The 21,313-nt window shown below is 40.1% G+C and overlaps 2 protein-coding genes across 2 annotated transcripts; one reads left to right on the forward strand and one right to left on the reverse strand.

Moving 5' to 3' along the window:
- LOC140952166 (counting factor associated protein D-like) lies at positions 1-7,874 on the reverse strand. The gene is made up of 10 exons (XM_073401589.1): positions 7,634-7,874; positions 6,442-6,660; positions 5,946-6,121; positions 5,340-5,580; positions 4,314-4,794; positions 3,394-3,599; positions 2,686-2,777; positions 1,920-2,081; positions 1,014-1,203; positions 1-375 (listed from the first exon to the last, which is right to left on the reverse strand). The coding sequence occupies exons 1-10, from the start codon at positions 7,725-7,727 to the stop codon at positions 191-193; spliced, it is 2,046 nt and encodes a 681-aa protein (XP_073257690.1). The 5' UTR covers positions 7,728-7,874; the 3' UTR covers positions 1-190.
- A 1,104-nt stretch (positions 7,875-8,978) lies between these two features.
- On the forward strand, positions 8,979-21,169 carry LOC140952331 (meiotic recombination protein SPO11-like). Its single transcript, XM_073401752.1, has 14 exons — positions 8,979-9,116; positions 9,854-9,967; positions 10,434-10,522; positions 11,706-11,772; positions 12,494-12,602; positions 13,110-13,125; positions 13,780-13,850; positions 14,703-14,739; positions 15,241-15,350; positions 15,870-15,969; positions 16,360-16,397; positions 16,525-16,601; positions 17,763-17,874; positions 21,005-21,169. The coding sequence occupies exons 1-14, from the start codon at positions 9,037-9,039 to the stop codon at positions 21,122-21,124; spliced, it is 1,140 nt and encodes a 379-aa protein (XP_073257853.1). The 5' UTR covers positions 8,979-9,036; the 3' UTR covers positions 21,125-21,169.
- Positions 21,170-21,313: the final 144 nt, after the last annotated feature.

The raw sequence follows: 21,313 nt of genomic DNA on the forward strand, positions 1-21,313 counted from the left end.
CTGTACCGTTTGTAAGAGCAAATGAAGGCCAAAAACACTAAAATAGTTGCGACAGGAATCGTGGACTCCTCCTAATTGAAGTATTTCAAAATAACTAAGATGTCAAGGGCACCGCCCGAAAGTTTTCATTCTTCACTGAAAAGATCGGCATTGCATGACAGGAGTAGACTTGTAGCCGGGTCATGACAAATTATTCGGCTCTAATTTTCACTACGACTGCCTTCTGTGAAACACCGCAGTTGTCATTTTTCATTGCAATCTTTATGTATCCTTCATCACCCCAAGCTTTAGACCAGGAATTCTTGATTAACCAGTAAGGTTGACCTTTTTCCACTCCGTACCCAACAGCGAGTGCAGCGTGATCAAGTGCATGAGCTTGGGCAAAAATGGAAAAAAAAATTAACATTATTATGCGCGATTGTCTAACACCGTGATTTGAAATCTACCCACTATTGAGAACAATCTGGCTCACTACTGAGAAACATTTTTTGAACCATAATACGTGGTTCCCCACCCAATCAACTCTTAGCTCAAGGTCTGGAAAAGCGGGGCCCTTGTTACCTCAAGGCCTTGTTCCCCTTGAGAGTTGGGGCAAGATTTTTGCGGCGGACAAGTGAGCCTACTCGAAGGCTAGGCCATTGATCCTAACGCTACTAACTAGAGAGACTAGAGATGGATTTGTCAACGAGTTGTCGAAAAACTCCGTATCTTTTGGAATCTAAAATGAACTTGAAATGTCAGATACAGCCTCTGTGATGAAATGATAAAGATTTCGCATCCAGCGTGGCCAAATAAATATTCTGAATATCCTTAGTTTTCGTGCAGTTGCCTTCCTCAGGCCTAAAACGAAGCAAACACAGTGCAGGAGAGGACTACAAGCGCGCTTTAAACACCCTAAAAGGATTGAAACAATTATCTTTCCAGGGAGGATGAGAGGTCTGCTCTAAAAACACCTCATGAAAGAAATCCTGCAAAACTCCAGTCCAAAGAAAACTTTACTACAGAACACTTACTACATGATTGGTCGTAATAGATCCCGGACCCATAGAATTTAAAAGACTTGGGTTGAGTGTTGATGAGGATGCTGACGGGTCCATAAAAGGCAATGGCTTGCTTCAGCTGATTGATGTTTCCTTTTGTAATGTTCATATAGAAGTCGAGTTTAGCACCAGTTGTAGTGTTCTTGAAGTGACAAAGCCCCTCCTGTTATCAATGAAAGGAATAGAATTGTTTGTAGCCGGAGAAAACAGTCGACATTTCGCGAAGCCACCACTGGTTTTCCCGCCAAATGGCGTCTAAGAAACGAGCGCAGAAATTCATACTGATGACGCAGACCATTTATGGTGAGCGTGGCGAGCTGCGAGAGAACACTCGCGTCTCCTTTCGCGTGCTGCTCTCGCGTGACTTCTCGCGGCTCACCAAATGGAGAACTTGCTCGCAGGCTATCATCATTATGAAATTTTTGCCCTCGTACCTCAGACGTCATTTCGAGGGGAAACCAGTTATAGTGTCGCGAAATATAAGCTGTTTTCTCAGGCTAAAGTATAAATTCGTAGAAACGTCTGTGCGAAGAGTTTAGCTTCAATCCTCTTCAGGAAATCAAACGCGGGGGTTGTCTTATGCAGTTTATTATTATTTCTTCATCTCTGAATAACTTGAATTGAATCACGAAGCTTTTAACAGTGGTCAGGATGTAAATTCGTGTCTGCCCGGTGTCGGAGTCTCTATAACGAGATGCTGCGTTTACTTCTCTTGGGACTAGCACGTCTTATTTGTTACGCTGGCTCTGAGCATGCGCGCTAAAACACTGCGAAAATGAGTGAAATGGTAAAAAGTTGCCAAAAGGAAGCGTATAATAGTTCTATATCAATAAATAAAAACAGTTATGATAAAAAGGAAGGTTTAATTTTTAAAGTTACCTGCGCGAGATATCTTCCGTAGCTCTCTTCAGTAGCTAGTCCGCCATGTTTAATGACCCACTGCATCGCTCGATGAGGATATCCACCTTTGCAGCCGCGGTTACCAAATCCCCAGGAGCAGTCAATTAGCTGTTGCTCGGACAGGTTTAGGAGAGTCCCTGTCTGCAAATAAACGAATCGTAACACGCTTTTCGTAGAGGGCTTGATCATGATTTGAAGGCCTTCAGTGGTTCCAGAACTGATTGATCATATGAACTCAAATCTCTTTGCTTTTTGCAAATTAAGTTACGATGAAGACTAAACATGGTCATCGGAACTAACAGCTCATTACATCATCTTTTAACGATTGTTAAATATATTCTCATATTTTTTTAAAAAGACCGTGTTCACTTTCGCACCCACAGAAATGAATTGAATTAACCCAGAAACCCTCTCCAATTACAAATCAACAAAGTACGGTTTTAAATTTTGATTATTTGGTTGTTGTTTTTTTTTTAAAAAAGAAACCCCGAGTTTGAAACACATCTCTTGATTTTCGTATTCCCGCATGCAGTCTCACCCTTTTTTTGAGGATTTCTATGACCTAAATCACAGTACCGATAGTTCACCAATTACTGGTTCACACTGCAACACTTAATTTTATGATGTAACCTGTGATCATGTTCTATTTTAGCACATTTGCGGCCTCAATACGGAAGAGAATAAGAGAGCGTAGTCAAAAAAGTTGGCGAGATTCGGTTTCTTCTCTCTCAAACATTCTACAAACCTTGATGAAATAAGCCCCTTCCATGGCGCCCGTTACGGAATACGCGTAACACGATCCACAGATCCCCTGGCTTTTAACGGGATTTACCGCACCTGACAGAAACAGCGGAGGACTGAGTAAGTACTCGATCCGATGTGAGCGGGAGCTCAAATAATAAAGTGTGAGAATTAGAAAGTTGTCCATTCGTAATACATCATGGGTCTGAAATGACCCAGAAATTAATTCCAAAATCTTTATCAATTCGCTTGACGACGAAGTCATCAACTCAGTTGGGATCAAGAGTCTCAAGAGTTTGATCCCTTTCCTCTCTTTAAGAAAATACTAAAGATTAAATTAATAAGTAAATATGAATAATGATCTAAAATCTTAAACTTGACGCCATCTTTTGTTTCACTTGATGTAAACAACTATAGCCCGTAGTTCGGCTATAAGCTTCCCTTATAGTTTCTCTTAGGGGGATCTCCTCGCCACTTCTCTTTTGCTATTTATCGGATATATTTTTTTTGTGTATTTTTGCTATTACGTGGCAAATAAGTAAATGGAAATTTTACAAAAAATAAGAAAATTATTTCCCGGGAGTAAAATTTAAATCAACAGATTAGTCACTCTAGTAACTTAGTTTTGTTTACGGTTTTACGACTCTCAGTTAACCCAATCTGATATGTATCTATTCTTTCGTTTTAAGCACTTTTTCGGCTGAGATCTCACCTGATTTCGCCCAGTTCACGGCATCAGGCAATTTCCTCTCATCTTTTCCTTTGGGTATTTCAAATCTCTTTCCTCCGATTAATGCATTAATATCAGCCTCCCTCAGCAGTCCTCTCCTCTGCTCCATCTCCTCTTCCGTCATATCCGCCATGTGGTTTGACTTCAGTCTGTAGCCTAAGTGTTGGCGGTTTCTGGACCTGATGAATCTGTTGCAATGGGATAAGGGCATTTGCCTTCTTAAACGTGAGTTTACTTTATTGTTGATGATGTTGTTGTTCGCTAAGTGAGTGATATTCTCATTATTCAGAACGACTTTGAAACCATTTAAAATAAATGCAAAATGTCAAACTTGCTTCTTCTTTTCAAACCACAAGACCCGGATGCTTGGGAAGGCATTATTGAAAGAAATAATTTTTACTTTATTGAAAGGAACGTATTATCTGACGTATATTTTCTTGTGATCAAGGCCCATTTGCTAAAAGTCGACCATCCGAGGTTAATAGGTATAGAGGGCAACCACAACAAAATATGATAATTTTTATCACTTGTTATGAAGGAAAACTTTCCTTCGAAATGGGCGCCCTTCATAGAACTATTTAATGGTAGTAATAGCTATAAATGTAGTATTAAACGTTATAACGAGACATTCACTAAAAATCGTTGATCAGATTATATCATCAACTGAAATGTAAAAAAAAAATACATTGGCAGTCGTGAAGGGAATCAAAAGCAGCAGACGTTTTGAAGGCTAGATCACTCTCTTGGTGGGAAAGCGGACGTTCGAAACGTCAATTGTTGAAGACGCTCTACATTTTCTCAACACTTTAAATAAATAATACCGAGATAACGGGTATGATTTTTCTTTTATTAACTAAGATTAATTACATCCTCTCTAAGTTCGGTGACCACTGCAAACTCACCTCATATTGTGTCTGTAAATATCCTTTCTTGTTTCATGTTCTCGCTTAGAAACATAACTTTTCTTGTATCTCGTCTTAAACGAGTTAAACAGAGAATTCACGATATCTTCATAGTGTCGCATAGCAACATTATATTCCGAACTCGACTTCTTACGCGATTCACGCTTTATGCTGCCTATGCTCTTGGGGACTGGTGACGGGCGAATGGCTTGTTCTTTCTCAGTATGCTGCTGATTACTAGACATTGCGGTGGCCTCAGAATTACCATCCTTGAGCAGTGGCATTTTGTTTAAGGTTTCTAAGAGAAACTGTAGCGGGTCAGTCGTAGAAGGCGAAGGAGCAGTTGGGTGAAAATGATTGGATGGGTGAGATAGAGTGAAAGGTGAACCTGATGTACTATGAGGCATGAATTCCAGCATTGGATTTATATCTCCGACGGATTTCTCCAGTTTTTCGTGAGAAAAATCAAAACATTGAAGATCTGAACAAGCAAAAGAAAGCGTAATTAGCAACAGCATCAAGCTACGTGCAAACGGACGTAACAACTCACAACAATGTTTGGACCTGCAGTGCATCGTGGGAAGGATACAACCCATAAGACTTTGGAGACCATGTGTAACGCGCATGCGTGGCCCCAACAATTTTGGAGGAGCTGTGCAAGCGGATCCAACATTGTTGCGCTGCGCCTCCACGATCACGGAACAAAAAAAATGTTGGGAGTTGTTGGCTCAAACGTTTGACTGGTTTCAGATTTTGCGCAACATCTCCCAACAACATGCGACAGGGTGTGCAAACGGACGCAACATGTAACATCCAACCATGTTGGGAGTGGTTAGCCAATAATGTTGCGTCCGTTTGCACAGGGCTTTAAACATCCCTTGAAACCTAGGACAAAACTAAGCCATTATGTGTGAGAAATAGGAGCAAGGGAAGTACTTTGGTTTATCTGGTTAATGGTGGTTCAGTTTATTCCTTAAAAGGCCAATCAGCTCTACATTTAAGAAATCTCATGTAACACTTACATACCTGTCGGTACTTCAAACACTTTATAGTTAAACTTCCAAGCTTCGAATTCCTCGTAATCCAGGATATAATGATCGTAGTAGGAGGACAGTAGCGTGTCGTACCCCATCATTTCATAGCGGATTGGTTTTGGTGGTCGGTGTTTAGTTGTGTACAGAGTATATGTGTTGACCTTGTCATAAATTGTAAAGGAATGTTCCCATTTGGCGCAATCTGTACCATTCACTTCAGCATCACCTGAATACTAAAAGGCAGTCAGTGGTTAGCAAACGTAAGGGCGGGGAGGACTAAAACATATTGGTTCGGCAGTATAATATTAATCATTTTTATTATTGGTGGCCAGGCGCGATTTCCGGCCTTAGAGAGATTTAGAGCCAAGTTAACGGCAAATTGCCTGCGTGCAGACGTCTCTTATTTCCTTTGTTGCACGCAACAAAGGAAATACATTAAGAGACGTCTCCACACACGACATTTTGATTTGAAATCACTCACCCCTCTCCCTTCCCCTCTCCTTCTGCAAGAGTTTCATGGTCGGCCCTAATGGGTCAACATTTAGGCACTACGGCACGAGCTATTCGAATCTATGCACTTTCAAACGGAAAAACGTACCCTGAAATACAGAGGTGCTGGTATAATGCTTTGTGCTTTAATGGGGAATTTTTTTGTCCCTCTTCGATGAAGGCACCCAGTGAACGTTTTTTGCTTCTCCTCTGAATATTCAGGGACTATCTTGCACGCAAATCCGTGTCTACCAAGATCCTCACGCTGAAAAGTTTTGTCCATCCCTAAATCGATTCAAGAAAAAGATGCATAAGAGCACAAGCGGAGATATCGATATAGCAAATAAGCCGAGGAACTACAATGCAATAGATTGCCTCACTTGTTTACGTGTATCTAAAGTCACGTGTTCTTAATTTACCTCACAGTTCCTTAATCTACGTCACATGCATATACAGCTCCTTTGCTTCCCAGAGGCTTCCGAGAGAAAACTGAGACGGGCTTAATGTTTAGGTTGCGGGCGCTTTTGCAAACCTCCTTAAAACAAAGGAACATTTGACCTCACACTCAACAATATTACCAGCTATTTCTTCTACTTTCTTCTCACCATTATAGTAGTCAATTCTGCTCATCTTCTTTGTTTTTGAGTACCAAGCTTCGAATGGCTCCACAATATCGCCATAAGGAAGCGACAATATGCCTTTAGTGTGATAATCATCCGGGAACTGCAGAATTTCCTCCACTGTAAGCACGTGACGCGTCATACGTTTCCCAAGAGGAAGATCCGAGTATTCATTCCTTTGGTTCAAGCAGAAAAACACCACTCCTTCAATATGAAACAAGATAAAAAAAAAAATGAATGGAGAATTAGCAGTCTCAAAGTAATGTGGTCGAGTCGTGTCTGCATGGGGACATGATTTTCGTTCGTATGGTTTAAAAAGATTTTTTAGCGACGAGAAGACGTAAAAGGATTTTTTAAAGTTTACAATCTAAAGTATCGTAGTACCGTAAAATTCCGAAAATAAGCCCCTCCATGTATACACCCCTCCAAATATAAGCTCCCCAAAACCGGTAACGCGAAGTCCCTTCGTTGAATCGCCCCTCATGCAAATATAAGCCCTCCGGGGGCTTGTACTTAGAAAATGTCCCTCAAATGCAAAGTAAAACAAAGCAAAAACGGTAAATTTACTTCCAACTATAAGGCTGGCCCAATCCATTTTGAAACGCAAATTTCCCTCCGTAGATAAGCCCCTCCGAATATAAGCCCCTCAAAAAGGGCCTTTGAAAAATATAAGTCCCGGGGCTTATTTTCGGAATTTTACGGTATGTGGCTTGAAACAGATGCTTACATAATTGAATTATTGAGAAGAAACGGCACATTTTATAAGGTATTTGTACCGGCTTTGGAGTTTTCGCAGGTTCAGCTAACATTTTTGTTGACTTTTTCACTGAGGAATATTTTAACGAAAGACGTTTTTTCAGAAGGAGGGGGGGGGTGAAAAGGCAGAAGGCTTTGCCTCCTTCCCCCCTTCGCTATATTTCTTCGATAGCTGGTCGACAACGGAGAATTCTCCATGTTCAAAGATTCGGCAGCAAAGGCTGAATCTGTTAAAATTTTACGCAACACAGGCTGAAGTTGGCGGTTTGTAGAATCGTCGGAAAAAAACAAACACTTGCCATTGATCTGTCATTAAACGACAGGACGTGCTGTGGATTCATGCAAACAATCTTCCATGTGCACAGTTGTTTAGATGGCTAATGGTCAACAGCATGAAAAAGGAGAAATCACACGTACTTACCAACTACAAATGCTAAGAAAAGAATAAACAAACGTCTTCGTGCGCTCCGATTCTTATTAACTGCTGATTTAAGCCACAACGAAACTTTCACCATAAATGTCAACCAGAGATCGAATCAGCGACCGCAACCCTTGCATTTGAAAACCCAGTACTTTTCAAACAATGCATATGAGCGTAATTTCCTCCTTAATTTCGTCGGCAATTTCGCATCGCAAAATTTTTTCTCCTAAACTGAACCCAAATCATTTATCGCTTGTACATTATGCGCTGGGTGTGGCTTTATCAGATCAATTGTGTGAAAGTAATTTTGGTGCTGTGACAGTGCATTCAGCGCCATAATCAGAAACTGTTTGAGTAAGTGACGATATGTTTTGCCGCGCTTTCTTCGGGTGGCAAAAGGGCTTTGCTACGATGGGACCTGCTAGATTCCAGCTCATATCGGTTGTTACTAAACGGTCACACAAGATTCTCCTTGTTACGTTATTAACCCACCAAAAAAAAGCGCAGGAAAGAAAATAGATGAAATTTTTAAAAGTATCCAAGCGTTCACATATGAATTATATACAACGGGAGCCCATGAAGAGAGGGACGATAAATTTAAATAGTTGAAAGTTTACTTCTCAAAAGCATTTTGTTGCAAAAAATTCCAAGCAGTCAATCAACTGCAAATATTTAAAAAAACGGTGAATTTCTAACTGAAAGTAGTAATTTACCCTGGCTGAGATATAACATGACCTTGCAGAACCAGTCTGAACCTTTGGTATTTACTTTATAAGTCAGAAAATGCTCTGTTACGTTTTCACCCACCCATCTATAACGCTTTCGACATAAAACAGCTTGTATTGCAGGCGTTTTCTTGGTGTGCGCGAATTGTTTTTACTCGCTTTACCGTAATCGGCTGAATTCTAAAAACGTTCGAGGAGTTGTGGCGACTCATTGCAGGATAGACATTATATTAAAAATTTTTGTAAGTATATATTCATGCAGAAATTATGATAACCACCTGTTTACCAAATGACGGGTACCAGGCGCGTTCACTTTTCATGGACGTAAATACTTAATACTTCCGTTCGTTCATCAAATCATGATATCCCACTGATTTTAAAAACGTCCCCTCATGAACGAAATGCAAGTGCGAAATAAAATAAAAAATGATGCGTCTTATGTTTTTTAAAGCCTCGTTTAACGTGGATTGATATTTAGGTTATTACTCGTGTCCCCGCAAACTCAGCGAAACCTAGCGAGGTAACGGTACCCAGGCTCCACGAAGGATGGGGCCAGGGGCACTGGAATCCAATGTTACCTTTGCATTGCATGATGGGAGTTAGTGAGTCAAAATGGCGGAGAACTTGAATTCAGAGTTTTGGCGTAGCATTGACGAACTCAAACTACAACTCCAGTCCATGAATAGAATTGAGCGACTCCATCGACTAAATGAGGAAAGCGATAAAGAAAATGTTGTGAGAATTGAAGAACTATCTAGGTAAGGATTTATCACTAGAAATTCTGTAAGTTGATAATTTTCATGTGCCTATGAACATTAATTGTCAAAACTTCACTCCTTATCGCTGAATCACATTAAGAATGATTTAAAAACAGGTTACTCTTCTTCTTACCGTTTAAGACATTTAGGCTCAAGTTAAACAACGGTATATTAGCAACGCCCCAAGCCAATATAATTTTTCTTTACTTTTAGGGGACCGTCGCTTTATAGAGGAAAAACTTACTGAATCCACGAGCAAAAAGATAAGTTTACGCGACAACGAGACAAATTTAAACGCCGAATGTAGGCTGTAGGACTAGAATAAACATTAATCTTTTTTTGGTTATTTTCTATATTAACCTCTCTTGAATCTACGGTAAATTGGCCAAAATCCAAAAAATTTCTAAGAAATGTCCCGTCTGCGATGTTCATTGTTCGTCGTTGCTAGAAGATACATCCAGAAATGACCAGTATTTGCATTTTTTGTTCGTTCTTTATTGTTAAACTTAAGACGTTATTTTTTTTCGTTGCATTAAACTCGTTCTTTCGCTCGGGCACTTACTTGTTTTCCTCTCAGTAGAGCGACGGTCCCTTAAAAGTAACGAAAGCCAAACATTTGTTTCACGGGGTCCAGTCAAGCTTATGAGGGCTTTCAAAGAAAAGGGGGCAAAATCTGGCGTATAGCAATCTTTTTTGAAGTATACTTGAAGACTTGGGGAAGTTATTTTCGTTAACAGACATGACGTCATCGCCAAACTAGAAGACATTTTCTTGACAATTGTTGAGGACTTATCAAAGGATGAACCGCCTTCTTTAAAGTACAATTCCAGAACTTCTTGGAAAAATACAAGGTAAAGAAATTTGTCTCAAGTAGGTAATAAGTCTAATAAGAAAGAAGGAAATTTTGACTGAGATGACAAATTCATTGAAAAGAGGGAAAGTCATCTTCATAACAAAATGAGTGTATCAATAATTGGATAGGGTTTTAAATCAGTTAGAGTGAACCTATCATATAGGCATTTTTATGACCCACTTCTTTACGACGTTTTCAAAGTTTACATTCTTATAAAACAATCCACAAGAGAAATAAGACTGAAAAGATATTCAACTGCCTTTAATGAGATATATTTTCTTGGTTAATGTTTTACAACCATTCAGTCAAATTTTGTGCAAAGCTTATGTATTTTGTTTATGACACTACCCTGTAATGACTAGGGTTCCTGCACTGATCAGCATCACCCTGAATGAGATACGTAGATCAAAGTAAATTTTAATCTTGCTCAGAGTTCATTTCATGTCTATTTCTCTTGGTGACAGGTTCAACAGTGCAGTGGGAATAGAAATGATTGATGACATTAGCAAAACAGAACATAAGTTTGATTCCATTGCATCAGTGGGGAAGTTTGGTATACACAAGTACAGTCAAACCTTGTTTATATGGACACTGAGGAGGCCATAGAAGTGTTCTTATTAACAGGGTGTCCATATAAAAAAGGTTGAATTTAGAGAAAATGTAATATCTAGGGACAAGGAAAAATGTTCATAATAACTAGGTGTCCGTAAAGTGGCCAGGGTTCAACTGCGATGAAAATTTACAAAAAATTAGAATAGCCCTTCCCAGCTGGCAAGCTGTTGCTGAATTTCTCTAACATACATTTACTTCAGCAAATGTTGTCTATTTGTCAGACAGCTTGTAATAAAAACATGTTAGCCCAGTTCATGGTGGCTTTCATAGCCCCAAGCTGATCATACAGCATTTTTGTCATGACCTGAAAATATAAACTGTGCACTTTATAACTGATACAGTGAAACTGTAATCTTATGCCTTATGCGATCACCTCTCTAATGAAAGACCCACTCAGGACTAAAATACAAACAATAGTGTTCCCAGTCAAAAACTATATTTTGACCCTCCAGTGTGCGCAATCACCGACCAACAGTTTGGGCAGTTTTGGAGGTTGCTTACAGTAGATTATAAACAAAGGGTATATTCTCAGGGGGGTACTCTACAAAGTTTTATACGGGGAGGCTCTGCTCCAAGGTCCAACCCCTTAACCTTTTATATACCACATTTTGACAGGAAAGGTGCTCCTTTTGTATTTAACCTTTCATTGAAAAATTGTATCCCTTTTACATACTTAGTTTAGAACTTTGCATCCTTCTTAACTGCTGTAAATTATGCACTTTCTTTTAGAGATGAATAAATCACAAAATAGAGCATTTTCTCAACTTTCTCACAGCCATAAAATCCTTCTTTGTACCTCGTAGGTCATTTCACAGACCAAAGCCCTTTCATATCAGGCTTCATTAATACTGAAATCCCTACCCTTTCATATAAACCTGAAACCTGAAAAGGGCACTCCTTTTGGTGCGAGCCTCCAGGTAAAGGCCATTAGGCATATGGAGTACCTCCCCCCCGGGGGGGGGGGAGGGTTCATCTAGGGGTATATTATTTCCAGGCCCAGTGCAAATATGCCATTTAAACAGTGGATATAAGTCACAAACACCCTTTAGTGTGCAGCTACTAGTAATGCTTTTGTAGTTTCTACAAGTTTTGTCTTTAAACATGTATGTTTCTTCCTTTTAAAGCAACCACTTTACAAATCATGGCATTTTGTTACAAACTCCTGCAACAAAACACTTATGCAACAAAAAGGTTTGTAAACTCGCACTGAGAACTGGGAAAACAGCTAATATCACTCTGAACTGAACAGTTGAATTGCTGCAAAGTTATCAAATTTTCATAGCATTGTTTTTAGAATAATCTTTACATTCTGATATTTAGTATTTATGGAATTGTTTGTTGCATATATTACAAATATAAAGAAAATTCCCCATTTGCTTAGTGGAATCCACACTGACAATCTACAGAGTACAATTAGAAAGTTAATTGGCAACACCACCCTCCTCTCCCTCCCCCCCCCCCCCCCTTTATCCCACACCGCTTTACCATGTAACAAAAACATTCTGTCAAATTGGAGGGGGTCTATAAAGTAAATGATTTTTGAACACACGGATTTCCAATAAACCAGTAGATCTGTCACAGGATGATCTGTCACCTCGCCCCGAGTAAAGGAATCAGGGAAGTTTTTGCTTGTGGAATTCAGAATCTGGGAAATTTTTCCTTCTGGAATCTGGAATTGTGGGCATTGGAATCCAGAATACAGCTCAAGGATTCCGGAATCCCACTAGCAATTAGAATCTTGAATCAAAGCTCCACTGACAAAGAGTGGAATCCAGTACCGGGAATCCAGAATCCATAGGGTGAAATCCAGAATCCAAGACTGTCTTATATGGGGCGATGTCAGTGGATGACCTGTTCTGTCTTAAATACAACTTTAAATCTTAATCTTACTGATGAGTGATTTGTTCTTTAGAGATATTTACTACTCAGATGTGGTATTCTTTGGCAGTCAGAGCGTAGTAGATGAGATCATAGACAATTTGGCATGTATGTTGAAAGTACCAAGGCACTGTCTTCATGTGGTAGGTGTCACTCATTGGTCTCTGACTCCCTGACTAAAGTGGTTAAAGTATTAACGTAGTTCAAGATTTTAACTTTAGTGTAGGAAGACCAAATAATTTTAGGCGGGTCAGTACAAGCCGTTATAGCTACGATTTCTTGGCCGATTTTATAAGGAAAGCATATAATGGCAAACAAAGAAACCGCAGTAATTTTAAAAATCTGCTGATATTTCACTTTGGTCTTTTTGGTCCGATAAATCGTTGCTTGTAAATTGGCTCTCGACAAAGCATAGCGTACAAACACTGAGGCCTTAACACTGTTAGTGACAAAAAGCATTCATTAAACGATTCATTAAATCAATCAATTGCAAAACTCAAATCACACTATTCGATATTCATTACCCGGGAAGATGGGTATAGCGAAGTTACGATGGGTTTGGTCTTGCTTCCAAGTTTCTCCAAAAAGTTTAGCCAAAAATTCTCTCGAAAATGAAAAATCTCACAAGATCTTTGCTCTTTACATTTCAGATTGCTGCTTCCAAAGGTAATTGACGTTGTTATGTGCTCAAAGTTTTTTTTTTCGTTTTTCGGCTGGCATATTCTGTAAGCTGTGGAGGCGTGTGTGGCCGAGTGGTTAACACCTCGAACTCCGGATCTCGAGGTTCGGGCTTCAAGCCTCACCCGTCGCGTTGTTTCCTTAGAAAAGGAACTTTACTCCACTTTGTTTCTCTTTACCCAGGTGTATTAATGGTTATCGATCGGTGACATACTTCTGGGGGTAACCCTGCGATGGACTAGCATCCCGTCCAGGGGGAGTAGCAATACTCTTAGGCATGCTTCATAATGCTAAGGAAACCAGGATAAGCTCCGGCCGTTTGTGCCTTAAGCTCGTGTGTGTCTTTACCTTTACCTAATTCTGTAAGCTGGAGCTGTTACCAGAGGTTTTCTTTCTATTTCAAACGAAACTTACGAGCCAGAAACATATGACCCACGTATTAACAGAAGTAACGAACAATTGTGTAATGGGTATAAAAATTGCTTCAGAATATAAATATTAAACTGTCATACAGTTTTAACAAAGACCTATTGATTTTTTCCCCGTATGATTATGGCCAGCTGAGTTCCACAGTGCTCTGCACTGTAAGCAGCACTTATTTGGCCCTTGTTATTTATTTATTTATTATTTTTTTGATATCAGGTTGTGTCGCTGGAGACTTGAGATACAAAGAACATGACGGAACCTATGTGGACTGTACGGACAAAACTTCGGTTTGTTGTTCCCTTTAGTCGCTTCAGAAAGAAACTAATTGATGTGCAGTGAAGGAGGGGGTCATATCCTGCATGGTGTTGCGCTAATTAATGCCGTTTTGTTTAGGTCACTGTTGCCGCGTGTTTATATCTCGTATGGTTTGATATACTGTGAATACTGACATGGTTTCCGTTTTTTTAACCTCTTCCTCCACAAAAATAAACATAAGCAGCTTCTTCGTTGGCGGGTTGGAATTCATAGCTACAGGTTCAGCCAGCTCCACTCGGTGCTGAACATTTAGCAGGGTATTTCCCAGGTAGTGTGCGTAACAATATTTGACCAATCAATCCTTAATTAATTAATAGCCCGTGGAAATTGTCGTGCGGCTTAAGGGACAAATCAACAGATAAAGCTGGGAATAATTGAACCTTTGGATGGACCTCCTATAGTAAAACAAGTTTCATTGCTATGCTGCACCTCTATGGCACACGCGGGGTAGTAAGGTATGAGCAAAAATAATTTCCACGTATGCGAAAAAAAGGAACAGATACAGGTCTTCGTCGCTGAGGGACGGAGAGTCGCCAGGAGCTAAAAACGAAATTCTTTTCTATTAAAATAGACCACTTGGGGCATAAACGCATACGAAGGCGGTCTGATGACGGTATGGCACATAAATACTAAGCTCAATACCTAGCTGGAGTGGAAGTCTTTAGAGCGTAAAAGGGCTTATTTACGCCGCCCGCGAGTCCATTTCGGCGCAAATATATCGATGAAAATAGGGATACCATTACAGCCATATCCATTACAGCGTGTTAAGGCTCGTAACCGCGAAGTTGAAATTTACGAAAATGTGGAACTTATTTTATCCTCAGGGTACCATGGTGTCTTCTCATGTACAAGGGATATACGGTATCCTTACAGAAAAAAAAAGATCTGTTTCTTGTGCTGAGCATCAAGTTACATACATCTATCATGGGTGGATTTAGGGGTGGTCCAAGGGGACAGCATCTCCTCTTGTTTTAGGTGAAATTTTGTTTTGTTTTGTGATGAATTTTTATTAAAATTAAGTGGTTTCTTAATATAGCTACAGCTGGCAAGTTTCCCTCCCGTCCCCGCCTCCCCTTCCTGAATTTTCTGGATCTGCCCCTGTTTGTATGAGCCACTTTTGATTTTGACTTCAGTCAACGTTTTATTGTCAACTGTCAAAATTTGTGTTGCCAATCAAGTGATTCTCAGTCTTCAGTAGCATTTTCACCTGGTTCTATTTGCCTTCACCATTTAACAATTGAAAATGAAATCAGGTGGAAGTTTTGTCGAATTTTCACTTTGGCTACTTCTGGGAATGGAAGAATGGATATTCCTGCAGTATTCAGCTCACAAGTCTGACCTTAACAGCACTTGACTAACTAGATATACATTCAGAAGCCAAGTTTGTGCTAATCGTTGAAAAAGAGGCATCTTTTCAGCGTCTTCTGGATGGTAATGTTCTACAGAAGTTATATCCCTGTATTGTTATCACTGTAAGTAGATTTCAATCCCATGAAACGTCACCGAATTCAGAATTTATAACTGAAGTCTATGTGGATTTTTGTCACTTTTTTGTACTGTACTTTTATACTATCTACTATGCTTGACTTTACCCAGAAGCTCGCAGAATTAAACGTAAATTTAGCTAGCTGAAGTTAAATGTGATTTAACGCTTGCGAAAATAGGCTTCAGTTTCCAGAATATAGTTCGTGAGGCCGGAGCAAAGGTTTCAAAGCCGCTGGTCTTCAAGGACACTAAGGTATAAAGCCAACCCAGTTAAGTCATTAACTTTATAATCTTAAATAAAGCCGGTTAAAAATAGAGATTGGCGAGAAAAGGACAGGACAGACCTCGCTTAATATCTTAAGTTTTAAAATTAGAAAATACCGTGATTGAAAAGCTCTTAAGATTACCATATGCTCCCTTAAGTTTCTCTATTCATTACCAGCACAACAAGTTTCTGCTAAATCCATGATTAAAACATCAAAATTATTTTATGTTTTTTAACGAAGGCTAAGGGATTCCCGGATGTGAATACCCGTATGATGATCCGTCTGTTGTGGTGCACTCTTCAGATTCCCATCTTAGCCCTTGTGGATGCTGATCCTCACGGTGAGTTCATAGTTCAGGCAGGGCTCGAAAAAAACTTGAATTCAAGTTTATCCTTTGGGCAAGCAGCTCTCTCATTAATTTGCTCAGGGCCACTTCTTGCCCTTCTTAGTTAATGATAATGTTGGAGAATGACTTGCCAGGACCTTTACCGATTGGGCAAATAAGGTTTAAAAGTTACTTGCCCTGCAAGAATATCTACCTATCCCGGAGGACTACCGTATAGGACTTTTTTCCAGCCCTGAGAGCTGTTATTTTCAATTTTTTTTTCCTTTTATTAACAGCATTGCTAGAAGGAACATGGCTTCGGAATTTCTATAGTGTTAGAGATTTTCTACTGGTCCTTTTTATGAGAACAGGGGTTATATCGTGTTATATCTTTATCATTTGCAGGAATTGAGATTCTAAGTGTGTATAAGTTTGGGTCTAAGGTATTGTTACATTTTACTCCGTTTCCTCATCATTAACTTAGCCTGATGCATTCTATCTTAATTAAATACTACGTAACCGATTGATGTAGATTTTGAATAGTGAAGAAAAGGGACTTTATTCTTGCAGGCTTTGTCATTTGACGCGCACAGTTTGACAGTTCCTGTTATTAAGTGGCTTGGAGTGTTGCCAAGTGATATCAACAGGTATTACAAGGTTTTTTTTAAAAGGGTCTCAAGTTACTTTTGTCATCGCTTAAGTTTTACAATGCTTCGATTTGCTATTGGCCAAAAAACCCGGACCACTATTTCAGCAAGTCTTTTTTTTTGGCCTTTGAAAACACACCCGCAGGGAATACCTGTAAATTAGCTGGCGTGCTTTCACAGACCCCGATTTCGGTTCCGTCTGTGAAAGCACACCATTATTGTAGCTAAGTGTATTTTCACAATAAACTCTTATTGTATTGTATTGTATAGGGTCTCTGACCTATTGTTTGGTTACCTAACAACCGGTTTTGATAACTTCGTGGTGGCCCCCGGGCGGCCGTGCATGGGCCGAGAACTGAAAAACGCGCGCGTGTCCACGCGTCAGGATTATTCTGGTTCTCTGATTCTGATTCTCTGTCTGAATGTTCAGAAGGCCCGGTTTTATGAAGCATTCTTGCAATGCAGTAACGCCGCAACCGAGTCATCTCAGTCTTATCAGTTAGATGGGGAGAAAGAAGGGTGGCTATTCTTTTTCCCTTTCCTCTGCCTCTTTCCGAAGACGACTTGGGACGATATTAAAAGTCGCAGGCACGAAATGATGTCACAATCTTTATACTCTTTTGAAATTGGCGTGATAATAAATGCCTAATAGAGACCTTAAGCAACTACGATGACGACGATAACGAGGACGTCATAAAAGCAATAGGTTAAGTAAGCAAAACAACAACTCTGCACGTGCATCACGCTTTTTGGTAGATGTCTTTGGTTTCTTTGACGTCCAAAGGACGATCACGACCACGCTATATGGAGGACCTGAACACTACCTTTTCCGTTTTAGAACTTGGATGCGGGCCTACTCAAGAATTCATCTGCATTTCACAAAATGATCGCAACTAAATAAACGTGATGAGGTTTGAAAGAACGCGAAGGCATTTATTCCCTGCCGTCGCCATCTGGGTTTCTAAAGAGGTCTCTAAAGCTCCCTATTGTCATCTCATATAACACGATAATCCAACCCGTTTGCGAAAAATACCATACTGAAAATACTGATCAGAAATAGGCTAAGAGCAGGCTGAAGATTATATGCATATTTTCATTCAATTTTCATTCTTATTATCTTTAAATTCAGCCTTAAAAAATTTAAACGTTTTTTGTTTCAAGGCTGTCTATTCCCCACGACAAGCGCATACCGCTGACCGACCGAGACGAGAGTAAAACGCGGGATCTTCTGGAGAGACCTTACATAAAATCACAAGAGGCCTGGGTACAAGAGGTATTTTGTGTAACATATTGCAGTATGATTGAGACATGTTTCGAAAGGTTAACCCATTCGCTCCTGGAGATTTTGCCGAAAAACGCGTTTTGAAGCTAGTCGAGTGGTTTTCTGGTCACTGTCGTGCTATAAAGAGCTAAAACTTACCACAAACTGGTTTACAGGTCGAACACTTCGCAGCCTTCTGATCCAGATGCAAAATACCTGCTTGAGAAGTTCGGGCATGCGCAGAAAGCAAAATTTCGAGATAGTTTTTAGGTTTAAAAGTGACACAGCAGTCTTGACTTTTACTTTTCGCTTTCTTTCCTCCCTTCTTTTTTCGCTTTTCTTGCCTCATTTTTTTTTCTCTTGCTGGGCATTTAGTAGGCTTCATTTTGGTGGGAAGAGTTTTTAGGAAAGCTTTTAGGATCTTAGGATTAGGTGAAAGGAAAGGTAGGTGGGTAATGGAGCAAGATTTTCATGGAGATTTTCCGGTCAATGTCACGTGGTTTTTTGCTTGTTTCTCCGGTGTCCTTGACTGAATCGTGCTCATTCTGGTATGGTTTGAAAGATCTCTTCACTCTGCACAAGTTAGCGAAGAAAGTTTTTCTTGACCCTTAAAACTGATGACGTCACAATGGGTAGAAAGGACCTGGATCCGCACGGGCGGTTATGGGCGGTTCAGGGGCGAATGGGTTAATATTTTTAGTATTGGTAGCAATGCAAAGTATAAACTCCCGTACCAGTGGAAACTGTTCGCTGTATACTAGTGACTGACGGTAATAATCAAATGGTAGAATCTAGGCATCTTCCAATTATTTCAGCGCCAGCTAGTTATTATTGGATTATAGGCGATTAGAAACGGACGAATATTCAAAAGTAGTTTGAGTTTGATCGTCCGGGTGAACGAATAGTCCTGAATAGGACTGTTGTTGTTGACAGTGACTGACGTTTCGACAACCGGCCGGCCTGTGCGGTAGTCATCTTCAGAGTCGAAGTGTCTTTGACTCTGAAGATGACTACCGCACAGGTTGTCAAAACGTCAGTCACTGTCAACAACAACAGTCCCACGGCAGGACTACGTTCACCCGGACGATCAAACTCAAACTACTTTTGAAATGACTCCTGGGTTCAAACCTTTAACCGGAGGAATATTCAGCTGGAATGAAAATAATTGACTTTATGGCAGGCTGATTTAATGGAAAATGTCCTGTCTGGAAACCGGTCGTTTCGAGTCGTTTCGAGTCGTTTCGATAGGAACTCAAGCAGTGAAACTGCACAAAAATTTCGTTCATTTCAAGTATAGTTTGAGCGTAAACAAGAAAAACATTTTGAGTGAAAATATTCTTCGTTCTTTAAGCCAACGGACGTGAAACTTGTACACCTGGACCGGTAACAACCTTGTGTCTCCTGTAATCTTACTCGCCCAAGTTCAATTGAGTCGAAGGTCTTGTTACCACAGTTTTTAAAGATCTTCCATTTCATCGCCAGGACTTTCTTTCTCATTGAAGTTCCTGGCCTTATGGTGATACTAAAGTTATGAACTTTTGTGAGTTTTGAAAGTTAGCACAGACCAGTTAGATATGTCCCATCGGTATTGTGTTGGCTGAGCGCAAGACTTGCAGACCGTGACTGTTTTTAAGCAATGACAATCGTAACGTTTATTGGTGCATGGTATTATGCACCTATCAATGTAAACCCCGTGGGGGGGGAGTGCGGGCAAGGGGTGGGGATTTGACAAATTTTAAAATTTTTCGATCAAATTCCCCAGGGTGGGAAACGAAAGGTCAATCAAAAGTGTCAAAAAAGCCCCCACCCCAGGGGAAAAAATCTAAATAAACAATGCTATAATACTATATAAAACGAATAAAAGAACATTTCAAACACGTTGTTACTACTTTTATTTACGGTTAACGGAAGCTCCATTAAATTATTCGCTGTAATTAAGTATTTTCTCTCTTCACTAGCATATCTTATCTTGAACAACAAAATCACTCCAGGAAGATTGACCGTGCTATATAATATTAATAAAACGTAAAATGCTTTATAACATCTGCTCAACATGTCAGAACAGGTCGGATCAGTGACCCATAAAAAATTCCTCTGACTTTCATGGTGGAATTCGATTTCAATCGAGGTTTACAATCAGATGGGAACTTGAAGATAAAAACTTCCTCAAAATAGACATTATCTGTTTAGATGACAGTTTAAAGTATGGGATTATGGCGATTAAAACAAATGAAAACTTTATACCTTTCTCCAACAACGTGACTTTCAGGAAGCCTCGAGGGACGGACTTGGTAACTGCTTCTGAATTGATACCAGGCTTCTGTCGGTCAAAGTCAAATGTCCCGACCCCGGGGTCGCTTCACACGATCAAAAGCCCGACAGCGGGGATAGTCCCAGGCATCAAATCCCCTCCCCTTGCCCGCACTCCCCCCCCCCCCCACGGGATTTACATTGATAGGTGCATTAGTGCGTAGACAGTCCATCACAATAGTTACTTGATCGCAGCTGCTGCAGCTATATAAGACTGAAATTCCAAACTCAGCATTGTGTATATTTGTATGTTTAATAAACGTTGTCTTTCTTTGTCGTTCTATTTTTCTCTCGGCTTTGAGCTCAGTTTGGTTTCAAATAAAGGTTCATCACACCGCAACTCAACCAACACCCAAATCCACGACTAGCGTGAAACCGCCCATTATATAAACCATGCAGGTGAAGGATACGGTAAACTGCCGCTTGTTATCTCCCCCACTTATAAGCATCCCCCCCCACCCACCCAGGTATAGGCCCATCTACCTGTAAACAAAAAAATTCTATCCGATTATAAGCCCCCTCCGATATAAGCCCCCCTCGTACTTTTATTGAAATGAATTCGATTTATTATGACGTTTTGAAGCTTAATAATAATAAAAAAGCTAGTAAATGCAAAACGTATTTTGATCAGCAATGCCATAACTTGTTTCAAAGCGCTTTTTCTATTGCGGTTATAAGCCCCCCTGGATATAAGCCCCTCCGTTTATAAGCCCTCCTCCTAAAACCCCTTACGAAGATGTATAAGCCCAGGGCTTATGAGCAGCGGTTTACGGTCACAGAGTTGCAGATCCAAACAAATATTACATCATATTTTGCTTCTTTTTGGTTTCAGATCAAGGCCATGTTATCCTTGGGATACAAGGCAGAAATTCAGGCTCTTTCTTCCATTTCTTTTGAGTTTCTTACGGATACTTACCTTCCCGTCAAGATTAAACATGGCAGATGGATCTGACGCTTTATAGAACCACTTGTTGTTGACAAAATAAACATAAAAGAAAAGGAGGAAAAAAAACCTTTCTCGCATTAATTGTTGAATAGTACCTTAGCATTTTCTGTAGCCGACCTAACGAGAATTGCAACCCGCAGAATCAGCTAGAGTAGAAGGCCCATACCCCAGGTCTGTACCAGGCTCTCAGAGGGT

This window comes from Porites lutea, chromosome 11 (genome assembly GCF_958299795.1).
Source record: "Porites lutea chromosome 11, jaPorLute2.1, whole genome shotgun sequence".
NCBI lineage: Eukaryota > Metazoa > Cnidaria > Anthozoa > Scleractinia > Poritidae > Porites > Porites lutea.